Source organism: Canis lupus, chromosome 8, assembly GCF_011100685.1.
Source record: "Canis lupus familiaris isolate Mischka breed German Shepherd chromosome 8, alternate assembly UU_Cfam_GSD_1.0, whole genome shotgun sequence".
Classification (NCBI taxonomy): domain Eukaryota; kingdom Metazoa; phylum Chordata; class Mammalia; order Carnivora; family Canidae; genus Canis; species Canis lupus.
In genome coordinates, this window is record NC_049229.1 from 75964296 (window position 1) to 75979180 (window position 14885).

Here is a 14885-nt window from a genome sequence, read left to right on the forward strand (position 1 = left end):
TCAAGTTGTTGTGACCAGAGAAGATGTGACTGCCTTTGTGTGTTCATATTTACTTCTTTGAAAAACTATGTTTTTTGGGATCCCTGGGTGGCACAGTGGTTTGGCGCCTGCCTTTGGCCCGGGGCGTGATCCTGGAGACCCGGGATCGAATCCCACATCAGGCTCGCGGTGCATGGAGCCTGCTTCTCCCTCTGCCTGTGTCTCTGCCTCTCTCTCTCTCTCTCTGTGACTATCATAAATAAATAAAAATTAAAAAAACTATGTTTTTTTATTAGGTAATATTTCAGACTTCAGACTTGTGTCCACGTGGTACTTTGTAATTGTATTTGTATATAAGTCTTGGTTTGTGAGTGTCATGTTTCCCCATAGAGTGATGTGAACCTACCCCTTACATTGTAGAGGGTTTCTAAGGTATCCTTGTGCACATTTTCAGGTGAGTCTAACTCCAGATTCTTGGCCTGTGCTCCTCTCCACAGGACTTACTGCCCTCTGAAACACCTGAATGACAGAATGTCAAGGCTCCTTAGAATAGTGGACCCCGCATGTATTGGAGATCGCATGATTTTGCTAAATTTAGAATTTAGCTGAATTTCAGAGGTTTTCAGGTAATGTAGTTGTATTTGTAAGTCTCTAACAACTCAGTCACTGTATTCCAATGCAGTTAACTCTGTGACCTTCTGTAATCGCTTTGATGAGTTTACCTGATGCAGAATGAGCTCATTCAAGCAGTTTGGGATATAATAAACTGGTGTCAGAATGAACATTTTCCATTGTATAGCCTATATTTCTATTTTTCTAATCTTTCCTAAACTAACAGTGTAGTACTGCCTATCCACTGTAAGTTTTTCATGAATTCCTTTTACATTCAAATACTATATTCCATCTAAGAGAAGAAAAATATCTACCATGAACCTCATCTACGGATTTATCCGGGTTTTTAAAAAATTTTTAATTTTTTTATTGGAGTTCAATTTGCCAACATATATCATAACACCCAGTGCTCATTCCATGAAGTGCCCCCATCAGTGCCTGGTGCCCAATAACTCCCATGCCCACCCACCTTCCTTTCCAGCACCCCTTGTTCATTTCCCATAGTTAGGAGTCTCTCATGTTCTGTCTCCCTTTCTGATATTTCCCATTCATTTGTCTCCTTTCCCCTTATTCCCTTTCACTATTTTTTACATTCCCCAAATGAATAATACCATATAATGTTTGTCCTTCTCCAATTGACTTATTTCACTCAGTATAATACTCTCCAGTTCCATTCATGTCGACAGTAATTTGACAGTGTGGCAGGATACAAAATCAATGCCCACAAGTCAGTGGCATTTCTATACACTAACAATGAGACTGAAGAAAGAGAAATTAAGGAGTCAATCCCATTTACAATTGCAACCAAACGCATAATATACCTAGGAATAAACTTAACCAAAGAGGTAAAGGATCTATACACTCAAAACTACAGAACAGTTCTGAAAGAAATTGAGGAAGACACAAAGAAATGGAAAAGTAGTCCATGCTCATGGAATGGAAGAATTAATACTGTGAAAATGTCAATGTTACCCAGGGTAATTTTCACATTTAATGCAATCCCTGTCAAAATACCATGGACATTCTTCAGAGAGTTGGAACAAATTATCTTAAGATTTGTGTGGATCAGAAAAGACCCTGAAGAGGCAGGAGAATTTTAAAAAATAAATCCATAGCTGAGGGCATCACAATGCCAGATTTCAGGTGTTGTACTACAAAGCTGTGGTCTTCAAGACAGTGTGGTCCTGGGACAAAAACAGACACATAGATCAACGGAACAAAATAGAGAATCCAGAAGTGGACGTTCAACTTTATGGTCAAGTAATATTCGACAAAACAGGAAAGACTATCAATTGGAAGAAAGACAGCCTCTTCAATAAATGGTGCTGGGAAAATTGGACATCCACATGCAGAAGAATGAAACGAGACCACTCTCTTGCACCATACACAAAGATAAACTCAAAATGGATGAAAGATCTAAATGTGAGACAAGATTCCATCAAAATCCTAGAGGAGAACACAGGCAAAACCGTTTTTGAACTTGGCCACAGTAAATTCCTGCAAGATACATCCATGAAGACAAGAGAAACAAAAGCAAAAATGAAGTATTCGGACTTCATCACGATAAAAAGCTTCTGCAAAGCAAAAGAACGAATCAACAAAACTAAAAGACAACCTACAGAATGAGAGAAGATATTTGCAAATGACGTATCAGATCAAGGACTAGTATCCAAGATTTATCAGGTATTTTTGATAGCAAATGTGGCAGGAGATTTCAGTTTCAATTCAATTTCAATTTGTGGCTTTGATCAACCATAATTTTGGTTCTCTTAGATCAGTCCCCCTTATCCTGCAGGCTGCATACAGGACTTCTGTTCTGTCTCCAAATGTAGTGAGTTCAATCTTTGTTTTTTTTTTTTTAAGATTTTATTTATTCATGAGAGACACACACAGAGAGAAAGAGAGAGAGAGAGAGAGATGCAGAGACACAGGCAGAGGGATAAGCAGGCTCCATACAGGGAACTTGATGTGGGACTTGATCCTTGATCTCCAGGTTCAGGCCATGGGCTGAAGGCGCCACTAAACCATTGATGCACCCAGGTACCCCCCTTTCCATCTTTGAATGGATCATATGCATCAGGAAGACTCCAAAAAGAGACCACCACTCAAATCGCACCTGTGTCCACTGCACAGAGACATGGAGTCCTGCCAAAAATATTCCTGGAATTACAGTCCTTTGAGCATCTGTGCCCTCCTTGAAGCCCCAGTCTCACTGCTAGGATTTGCATTGCTCCCTATGTCACTTGTTGGATGACCTTATATGTATGGACCACATTTGTCTGTAAGTACTTCCTGAAACATAATATAATATTTGAACAATACTCAATAGGCTTTTACAAACACAAATGAGTCCATAGGATCTAAAATCAGAGTAGGGGCGAAAATAAGTTTATGATATTCTGAGACAAAACACCAGAGTTCAAAGTTCACCTTCAACATATAAATCAGAAAGAATTCACCACACTGTCTTTAGTATACGAAAATATGGGAGGAGAAGTTAACATGTCAGAAGGGTAGTGGGTCCCATGGCTTTTCAAATCCTTGGAACAGCTTGACAGTTATTAAATCATTTCGAACATCCATGATATAGATCAGAGTTACAAAAACAACATCAAGACTCCTAATAGAATACTGAGCAGGTATTTGAGTTTTGGAGCTGTGTGGTGTTGACACTAGGGAGATACAACCATGGGGATGACAGCAGGAGGGAGGTTGCTTGCAGTACTACTGTCAAGGATTTCAAGGACAAGAGAGGAAGATATAAACTTGTAGAATTCTATTCCTGCAGGGGACAAACTTGGCATGATGGTGCTCAAAGGGAAAAATGGGGAAATTTTCTGGATCTAAGTACCCCCTGAGTGCCAAGAAGAAAAAGTGGCACAATGTGATGGATGGTTAAGGACAGGAAACTGAACATGTGTTAACATTGGCTCTGAGCGCAGGTGTTGTGCTTTGTTTCCATAAACTGAATGCTGTGTGGTCCTTTGACTTCTATTCTGAGACAAGCAGGCAGAATGTAGAACCTCTCTCGTGACAGCCTCTTAGAGGACCAGCCCAGGTTCACATTACAGGAGCTTTTCATATTGACGTTTAGAGACCCATTCATGTGCCTGAGATAAACCAGCTCAGAGACAGGTATGGTGAACAAGGAATTCAGATGTAAACTGAGGACACAAAGGGCTTGATGGCTCCTATGAGGGCTCCCTGAAGACCCGGGGGTGCGAACATTCAATCTCAGGCTAGAGGTAGGAGACCATGTTCATAACGGCTCTCCAATACAGCCAGGAAGAGAGTCACAAAACCCTAAAACAGTCCTTAACAAGGTGGAGTGTGAGCATCTACAGAGGAAACAACACCAACAACAAATCATAACAATCCATTTCCAACTGTACTGCGCAGTTAGACATGAATGTAAGCCTAGCTCAGGTAGAAGGCTGCACACTGCAAGAGGAACTGTGTGCTCCATCCCATGATCCATCCTCTCATATCTATTTTCTGAGTGTTCGTGTCTGGGGACAGCTGCTATTTGTATAAATATTGATGAAAACTTGAAAGCCAACCAATGCCCTGCTTCTGGGCATTCAGAGCTCCCCCCCGGCCTTGCTGACCATGAGTGGACTTACCTTCCCTGAAATAAGTACATTGTCATGTAAGTTCACAAGTAGACTATGGAATAAGATGGTAGAGCTGTTAGATATTGACATAACTAGGTCATGTTACCTGGTTGTTGCAAATTCCATGACAAAAATGATTGCATTTAAATAAAATGATAAAGGCTAAATAAGTCATGTAGGTCCTTTGAGGGTTTCTACTGAGCAAATCTTAAAAGGAAACTGATGTCATGTCCAGAGGGAGACTCACAGATGCAGGTGGATTTGAAATGAGGACACGGGGCACCAAATGTTCACCCAGTGACAAGGGACACACCTAACAGCCATCAGTACAACACAACACTGCCAGGTGATGGTGAGACACAAATCCCACTGGAATACTATGAAAATCCTTTACACTTTCTGAGTCATCACATCCTCATCTTCGGGAAACATTATAAAAGAACATCCTTAACCTGACGTTCCAAAGTGTCTGAGTATCTCTGACTCTCTTGTATCATTGTTCACCTGCTCTGTGTCCACTGTGACTTTTTGACAGATACCTATGGTTGCAACAGGTTAGTCCTAGTTCCAGTGAGAAATGCAACCTTCACTGGATGAGGGCGGTTACCTGATACTTCTCACAACAAATACAGCAGGGCCATGCCAGAGCATCAATGTGTCCCTAATATCTCTGTGTGTGCCATAAAAATCTTAGGATTATATGTTCATACTCTGCAAAAATGTCCAGGATGCTTTCACAAGGATTGCTTTGAATATGTAGAAGGTTCTGGGCAGCATAGAGATTTTCACAGTATTTATTTTTGTTTTTTTTTTTAAGATTTATATATTTATTCAGGAGAGTCACAGAGACAGAGGCAAAGACATAGGCAGAGGGAGAAGCATGTACGCTCCCAAAAGCCCCATACAGGACACCATCCCAGGACCCCAGGATCACAACTGAGCCAATTGCAGATACTCAAACTCTAAGCAACACAGGTGCCCTGACAATATTCATAGTTCTAATCTGTAAGCACGGCATGTTTTTCATCTCTTTGTGTCTTCTTCAATTTCTTTCCTAAGTTGCCAAACAGGTAGAAATATTTTGGAAAAAAAAAGAAAACAGAAAAAAAAACTACAGCTGGAGGGCATCACAATGTCTGCAGACAAGCTCTATTATAAAGTCTTTATCATCAAGATAGCCTGGTAGTGACCAAAAACTACACATAGATCAATGGAACAGAGCAGAGAATGCAGAAATGGACCCTCAACTCTATGGGCAACTACTCCTCAAGAAGAAAGAAAAAAATATCTAATGAAAGAACGTCTCATCAATAAATGGATCTGAGGGATCCCTGGGTGACGCAGCGGTTTAGTGTCTGTCTTTGGCCCAGGGCGCGATCCTGGAGACCCAGGATCAAGTCCCACATCGGGCTCCCGGTGCATGGAGCCTGCTCCTCCCTCTGCCTGTGTCTCTGCCTCTCTCTCTCTCTCTCTCTCTTTCTCTCTCTCTCTCTCTTTGTGACTATCATAAATAAATAAAAATTAAAAAAAATAAATAAATAAATGGATCTGAAAAAAATTGCATAAGAATGAAAGTGGACCATTCAGGTACACCAAATACAAACATAATGTCAAAATAGATGAAATACTGAAATCTGAGAAAGTAATTCATCCAAATCCTAGTGGCGAATTCAGGAAGCAACTTTTTTTCCTCAGCTGCAGTGACTGCTAGCAAGGCACCTCTCAAAAGGCACAGGAAACAAAGGGAAAAGTAAACTATTAGGACTTCATCAACATAGAATCTGTACAATGCAACAGGCAACAAAATGAAAGGCAACCCACAGAATAGGACAAGATATTTCCTTAACAAAGTCAGCACCCAACAAAACAATCAATCCAGTCAAGAAATGGAGAGAATGCACAGCCACTTCTCCAAAGAAGTCCTACACATGGCCAACAGGCAGATGAGAAAAGTGATCCACATGACTTGTCATCAGGGAAATACAAATGGAAACCACACTAAGATCCCACTTATACAACTCAGAATGGATAAAGTAACAAGGTCAGAAATAATAAATGTAAGGGAGGATATCGACAAAGTGGAACCCTCTTCAACTATTGGTGGGAATTCAGTCTTGTTGAGTCACTCCAGAAAACAGAATGGAATTTCCTGGAAAATAATAGGACCCAGTCATTGCACTACAGTGTATTTACCCCAAACACAGATTTATTGAAATGAATGGACACTTGCACCTCAATGTTCACAGCAGCAAAGTCCACAACAGCCAAACAGTGGAAGGAACCTCAGTGTCTATCAACAGATGAATGGATAAAGAAGCTGTAGTCTATGTATACAATGGCATATTACTCAGTCATCAGAAACGAAGATTACCCACCAATTGTTTCTACGTGGATGGACCTGGAGGGTATTATGCTGAGTGAAATTAGTCAATCGGAGAAGGACAAACATTATATGGTCTCATTCATTTGGGGAATATAAAAAAAATAGTGAAAGGGATTATAGGGGAATGGAAAGAAAATGAGCAGGAAATATCAGAGAGGGTGACAGAAGTTGAGATACTCTTAACTCTGGGAAATGAACACGAGGTAGTGGATGGGGAGGTGGATGGGATGTGAGGGTGGCTGGGTGACGGGCACTGAGGGGGGCCCTTGACGAGATGAGAACTAGGTGTTATGCTATATGTTGGCTAATCGCACTCTAATAAACAATATACAAAAAAGATGTGCTTTATATATACAATGGGATATTACATAGCCGTCAGACATAATGAATAATATGAAATAATGTTTCCTTCAATATGGATGGAACTGGAGGCATTATATTGAGAGAAATAAATCAATTACAGAAAGGTAATGATATGGTCTCATTCATATTGAAAGACACTATAAAGGAAGGAGTGAAACTTAGTGGGGTAAGACTAGAGAGGAAGACAAATGATGAGAGACACTTAACTCGGAAAAAAACAGACGGTCACTGTAAGGGAGGAGTGGGGAGTGGGGTAACTGGGTGATGGGGGTTAAGGAGTTTACGTGATGTGATGAACACTGAGGGTATAGTGAATGTTGATAAATTCAATTTAAATAAAGAAAAAATGACTTTAGCCTGTGCCCCCTGCTGGAACATCGTACATGGACTGGGTGAATCAAACAACAGACACTCATTCTCACAGATCTGGAGTCTGGGTCATCTGAGGTCCAGGTGCAGGAGGCTGTGGTATCTGGAGAGCACCCACATCCTACCCCGTCCTTTCCCCATCACCTTACATGGGGCCAGGGTGCAGGAACTTTCCCAGTCCAGGAGTATAAGGGCTTATCCGACAATGAGGATGCACCTCCTGACGTAACTGCAACCCTAAGGCCCCACCTACTCCCCGCATCCCATGAGCATTAGGTTCCAACTCGGGGATGGTTGAGGTCACACACAGTGAGCTGACGTCAGCACCCAAAGGATTCAAGAGTTACTTCCTCCAAGTGGAAGGTCCTCCAATCCAGCTCCTCACACTGAGGATCATCATGGATTCAGTAGAAGCTTCTGGTCTCTGATCACATGGTGTACACATGACCTTCAGGGCCACTGGTGACCCTGGGGAGAGGACAGCTTCCATCTGAGACCTTTAGGATCTTGGCCTATTTGTATTATGATTTTATGTTTCATGCTCCTTCCATACATTATCCAGCTAGTTTTCCTGTGATTAAGGCATTTTTCTACTCAGAATGACCATGTCTTTCTTTTGTCTTCCCAGTTTGATGCTTGTTTAGTGAAATTATTCCTCACACCATGTCCAGTCTTTATTGCCTGATAGCTCCCTAACATTCCATCCCCATTCATCTCCTCCACCCAAAGGATAAGAAATGAAACAATAACCCAGGAGTTACCTCTTTTGATACAGTTGGGACTCTGACTCCACACAAGCCCCTCGTGGAGCAGGACCCTGTCCCCACCACTGACCCACAACATAAACCCAGAGCCAGTGTCCTTCCCTGGCACAATCCAGGAATTTATGACGTGATGAGAGGCTTGCCTGGCTCCCAAAGAACACGCATGTGAAAGTATAAAAGCTTATACTTTCATGATTGTGTGTGTGTGTGTGTGTGTGAGTGTGAGTGACCTCTGAGTCCACATCCCTACCATATCATGCTGGGAATCTCACTCACTTCCCGGAAATTTTAACATTTTTCTGGAACATCTCTTTATTGTTGTGTTGATCGGAGATTCCTCCATACCGTGATGTGCAAGAAGTATGTTAGCTTGGGGTCCTGTGATCCACAGTGAGTGCTAATAGGACTTGTGAATATGTTCAGATGATGTGAATGGAGTTATTTGTAATTGATTAATATTTTGGGTCAGGAAAGGTTAAGTACAAGGAAGTGCAAGTGCTATACTTGAATTTCTAAGTCTCTAAGAAAGAGACTGAAGAGGTAAAGACAAAATCAAGTGTCCAGAGAGAATCCCTGGGGGAAACTGCTCCTTGGAGAGGAAGTGCAGACACTGACAGGAAACCTGCCCAGAACCTCCATCTTCACCTGCTCCTGGGCCTTCAAGACAGAAGTGGTGAGGAGTGTGCACCCTCTGGTGGTCCCGATCCCCTTCTACAGGGAGGTTTGTGTCTGGGCTCACACTGAGGTCCCCTCATTGTGTCCCTTCACACAGTAATACACGGCCGTGTCCTCGGCTCTCAGGCTGTTCATCTGCAGATACAGCGTGTTCTTGGCATTGTCTCTGGAGATGGTGAATCGGCCCTTCACAGCGTCTGCATAGCTTGTGCTACTTCCATCACTGCTAATGTATCCGACCCACTGCAGCCCCTTCCCTGGAGCCTGGCGGACCCAGTTCTTGTAGTTGCTACTGATGGTGAATCCGGAGGCCACACAGGAGAGTCTCAGGGACCCCCCAGGCTTCATCAGGTCTCCCCCAGACTCCACTAGCTGCACCTCACCCTGGACACCTGCAGACACAAGAAATCCTGGTCAGAAAACTGTCCCACATCCCTTGTTTCTCTCACTCACCTCAACTCACAGACTGAACGTCCCTTGTTCTCCATGAATTACCTTTTAAAATAGCCACAAGGAAAACCCAGCTGAGCAAAGATTTCATGTTTAGTCGTCTTTGTTCTGTCCTGATCCCGAACGGGGTCACCTGGGGATCCTGGGCCTGGGGCTTCTCTCTCAGCTGCAGGGTCGTGGTTGCGCTGGTTTAATCAGTGAAGGGAGGGTCCTATTTGCATGTCCTTTAAATGTATAATCAGCACCAGAACTAGATTTGACTCTTCACAACTATTAACAAGGATTGCTTTGCATCTCTATACCACTGTGTGTAATGTCTTCTGACATTATGAAGTGCTAAATCTATGAAAAAATTACCTTTGCATTTCTTTTTGAGTTTTTAAAAATCTCTAATCAATGTAGGTTCTTTTAGTGTACAGTATTTTACCTTTTTCAGAATACTTAATCCTACATATTATATTCTTAACACCGGTGTCAATGTAATAAGGTTCATTAATTACCTTTTAAATACTTTATTGTTAGGGATGCTGGAGTGGCTCAGCGGTTGAGGTCTGCCTTCTGCTCTGGGAGTGATCCTAGAGTCCAGAGATCCAGTCTCACATTAGACTCCCTGCATGGAGCCTGCTTCTCTCTCTGCCTGTGTCTCTCCCTCTCTCCGTCTGTGTGTCTTTCATTAATAATTAAATACAACCTTTAAACTATAAATATTTTTTGTTAGTGTGTGGAAACCTACATATATTTTTTATGTTTATTTTGTATCCTATAGATTTCCTGAAATTGTTCTTTAAGGATTTGGTTTTGTAGCTTGTCGGGTTTGACCCTGCAACAGATCATATCATATGGATACAAAGTTGTTTTTCTGATTCTATTGATTTAATTATCGTTTATTCTTTGTTTCCTACATTTCCTGGATTGGAATTCCAGTCATTGCCCCAGTAAGGGTTTCCTTCTCTTCTATATGTTTATTTGTCTGGACTAATTACTGTGTAGATATATGACAGACCTAATTGGAGATGTATTTCATGTTGCATATTCATGAGCTCCCATGAGAGAGAGAACACAAAATGCAGACAATGACCAAAGTAGGCAGCCCTTGTGCTTCTTACACAACAAGAAGTTGGGTTTGTGGAGACATGAGGCCAGGATTTGGGGTTTGGGTCATTGAATTAGTGAGGAACTGACAAGGGTTGTTTCTGCAGCCTTCTGGGTCCCACAGATGGTTCTAGTGAAGAGGATGGTTCACCCCTCCCAGTAGGGAGAAGTTAATTTTCCCACGGGAGATTTATTTCTTTCTATCAGGGTGACACAGGAGGTTCACTATCTCTGTCCACTGGATGATTCTTCTGTGATTTTATTCACAATAATCCAGGGAACCAGCTGACATATGGGGTGGCACAGTTTATTCTCCTTCAGTATAACATGCTGAATACTCATGGTGGGAATGGCCCCCTTTGTGGTTCCTGAATTGACAGAAAGGTTTCAGGTTTTCACTTTTGAATGCAGGGTTGGTTGTGGGTTTTTCATAAAATGTGACTAATTCACGGAGGGAAACATTTGTGCCTCGACTGTTAATATGTTTTGAAGATAAAGTGTGTTAGATATTGTCAAGCGGTTTTAGGCATCATAGGAAAGAATCATGTATATCCAATCCTTCACTCTGTTAATACAGGGGCCCCATTTATGATCTGGGTGTGTTCAAACATACTTGCATCCCAGGCATGATTTCCTCTAGGTCATCCTGTGCGATCCGTCCATGTGCTGTTGGATTCAGGATGCCAGTATTTTTGCATTTATGTGCATCTGAGATATTGTCCATGTGTCCCTTCTTGTGGTTTCCGTTGCATGAGTTTCCTGTCAGAGTCATTCTGCCCTCCTTAAATCAATTTGGGCAATTTCCATTCTCATATTGTTTTGGAAGAGATTGAAAAGTTTTACCTTAATTCTTAAAGTACTTGGTAAAATTCATAGAAAAAGCCATCTGATTTTGGACTCTTTTTTTTTTTTTTGCTTTATTCTTCTTAAATCTTTCATTGTCCTTTTGTAGGCAGAAGCTTTTAGATAATGATTTTAGTCTTTGTATTTGATCTGTATTGTTCATTTTTTACTTCTTCATGAAACAATTTTAGTGTATTCATAATACTAGTAAAGTAATTTGCCTATGTTCCAATACTTTCTCTATGAGAATCTTTGAATTTTATTTATGGTCCTTTTTAATTTTTTTTTGTTTTTTAAATTTTTTTATTGAAGTTCAATTTGCCAACATATACTATAGCACCCAGTGCTCATCCCATCAAGTGCCCTCCTCAGTGTTCATCCCCCAGTCACCCCAACCCTGCCTGCCTCCCCTTCCACTACCCCTTGTTCATTTCCCAGAGTCAGATGTCTCTCATATTTTGGGACCATGTCTCTCATATTTTGTCACCCTCAATGACATTTTCACTCATTTTCTCTCCTTTCCCTTTGTTCCCTTTCACTAATTTATTTTTTATTGGTGTTCAATTTGCCAACATATAGAATAACACCCAGTGGTCATCCCATCAAGTGCGCACCTCAGTGCCCGTCACTCAGTCACCCCCACTCCCCGTCCCCCTCCTCTTCCACCACCCCTAGTTCATTTCCCAGAGTTAGGAGTCTTTTTGTTCTGTCTCCCTTTCTGTCATTTCCCACACACTTCTTCTCCCTTCCCTTATATTCCCTTTAACTATTATTTATATTCCCCAAATGAATGAGAACATATAATGTTTGTCCTTATCCGATTGACTTACTTCTCTCAGCACAATACCCTCCAGTTCCATCCATGTTGAAGCAAATGGTGGGTATTTGTCGTTTGTAATGGCTGAGTAATATTCCATTGCATACAAAGACCACATCTTCCTTATCCATTCATCTTTCAATGTGCAACGAAAGTCATTGGTGTTGGTCATTTTTTCTCTTTGAAATCTGATTATATTTATTAAGGCCTATCTATTTTCCTAGAGTGCCTATGACTGTTAAATTTCATTTTTATTTTTCATACTTATTTAAATCTCCAGGAATATTTTTATTTGTATAGATTCTTTTTTTCTTCTAAGAATTTTAATGTTGATAAATTAAACAAAATACCAATGGTTTTCTTACATAATAGAAAAATCCATATTCATACAGAAAAAGAAATCACATGATAGTGACCATAAAATTATGGGAGGTAAGAACAATAGTCAGACATCACACATCCCTCTACAGAAATTTAGTCGCCCATTAGCATATCAGTGTGTGGCTCCATAACATCAGACATGTAGACAGTAGAGCATAATACAGAGCCCAGAAGTAAATGTGTGCGTATAGTCAGAAAGCCTCCAAAGGATATCTAAGCATACACAATGGAGAAAGGATAATCTCTATAACAAATGGTGTTGGACAGCCTCATGAAAATAATGACACCTGGTCCTTACCATACATCACACAGATACAAGGATACAGAATATCTCAGAATGGATTAAAGAGTTAAGCAGAAGTCTCAACTCTAGAACTCATACATGAAAACTAAGCCTAAAACATCATGACATTTGCTTGGATGTGATTTTTTTGATATGACATTAAAATCACATTCAAAAAAAACAAAAGCCAGTGAGTGGGGCTACATCATGCACAAAGTGTGAAGAACAAATATTAGCAGAGCAAGAAGGCAGCCTATGGAATGGGAGACAGAGTGTTAAATCATATACTGAGACAGACTTAGTATCCAAAAAACAAAAGGGACTCTCAACCTCAATAGAAAATCTGACAGAACACAATAATAACATATCTAAATCCCCCATTAAATAGTTGCTCAAGGATGGGACGTCTGGGCCATTCAGGTGGTTAAGCATCTAACTCTTGGTTTTGACTCACGTCTTGATCTCAGGATCCTGGACTTGAGCCCCAAGTCAGGCTCTGTGGTCATGGGGAATCTGCTTGAGACTTTCTTTCTCTCTCTCCTGGTCCTCTCCATCTCTCTCTTTCTCTCCAAATAAAAATATAAAATATTTTAAAATATTTTATTTATTTATTCATTAAAGACACAGAGACAAAGAAAAGCCGAGATATAGGCAGAGGGAGAAGCAGGCTCCATTGAAGGAGCTCGATGCGGGACTCAATCCTGAGATTACAGGATCACACCATTCGCTGAAGGCTGGTGCTAAACCGCTAAGCTACCCAGGCATCCCTGTTAAATACATTTTTTTTTCAAAATTGGGACAAGTTCTATTTCGATTTCTCTGTAGAAAACAAGCAAAAGTGGGTCCTTGTGCAGATAGTTGATTAAGAATCTGACCTTGGCTTTAGTCATGATCTCAGGGTCCTGGGATTCAGCCCAACCCTGGCCTCTAAGATGAGAGAAGAGTCTGCCTCTCTCAATGTTCCTACCCCTATGTGTGCAATCGCTGCCTCTCTCTCTAATAAATAAAAAGATACAAGTAAACAAACATATATACATCAAGGTCAAACAACACCAATCATCCTAGAAATCCAACCGCAAATAACTGAAGTATCTCTTTGCAGCTGTTTCCCTGGTCCTTTAAATGAGAAGGACCTTGTGCTGGTGAGGATGTGGAGAACAGGCCATGGTAAACTCTGGGTGGAAGGACCACATGGTGTAGCTACTATGGCAACCATCCCGGTGCACACCACCCACTACACAGAACTCCATGTCTGTTACTGAACACCTGAACTCATTTCCAGCTGAGTGAGAGGAAGGTCGAGACCTCAGGTTGTGGGGATAGGCAGTAGCAGGAGATGAATGGATTCAGTGGAGGTGTCTTAACCTAGTCCTGCTCAACTACACGAGAGAGCCTGAGACTAAGATGCTGGAGGGGACAGCTGCTGTCAGAACACACATCAGACTCTGGTCTCAGGAACTCCCCATCAGAGGACCAGAGCTGGTTTGGGTCAGTCTGTGGAGGCTTCATACATGAGGACATTGGGCACAAAAAGGCAGCATGCAGCCTGATGCAGAGGAGCTTATCATCTGGGTTTGGGGAAGATTGAAGGCCCAACCATATCACTGTGACCCTGGCCTGGCTGTATGAATGCCCTAGGCTGCACGGCCTCAGTTATCCCTGAGAAGGCTGACCTTCATGGAACATCATGTATTGAGATTCCGCTGGGATGGTGGGTGCGTCAATAGTGTGACTACTTATCGCAGAATCCTGACCCATTGATGGATGTTTTCTTCTTGGGATTATTCTTTAAATGACGCAAGATTTTGGGGGTGTTCAAAGCTTCTCACAGAAATGAAGACACTATAAACGCTCACATGCCATTTTTGCATGAACATGGGGATTCATTATTCTGGAGCAACCACTGAGGAGTGGGATTTCTGGGTCACCTGGTAGGTTATCTATCTTTAATTACAGGAGGAACCAAAAAAAAAAAAAAAGATTTTCCAGGGCCTCTCTTTAATTTTCATTCCAACCTGCAAGGTTGAGGCCCAGAGGTCCTGCATGCTCCCCAGGATGGTCTGGTCAGTGCTTTCTTTTTTTATTGGAGTTCGATATGTCAACATATAGCATAACACTCAGTGCTCATCTCATCAAGTTCCCCCCTCAGTGCCTGTCACTCAGTCACCCCGTCCCCCTACCCATCTCAATATCCACTATCCCTTGTTTGTTTCCCAGAGTTAGGTGTCTCTCATGTTCTGTCTCTCTCACTTATATTTCC

At 41.6% G+C, this 14885-nt stretch overlaps 1 gene segment (V, D, J or C); it reads right to left on the minus strand.

Annotated features, from left to right (window-relative positions):
• Window positions 1-8819: 8819 nt before the first annotated feature.
• Window positions 8820-9356, minus strand: LOC119869041. The segment is given in 2 exon segments: window positions 8820-9151; window positions 9255-9356. Coding segments are annotated over 2 exon segments (378 nt in total).
• Between the last annotated feature and the right edge of the window lie 5529 nt (window positions 9357-14885).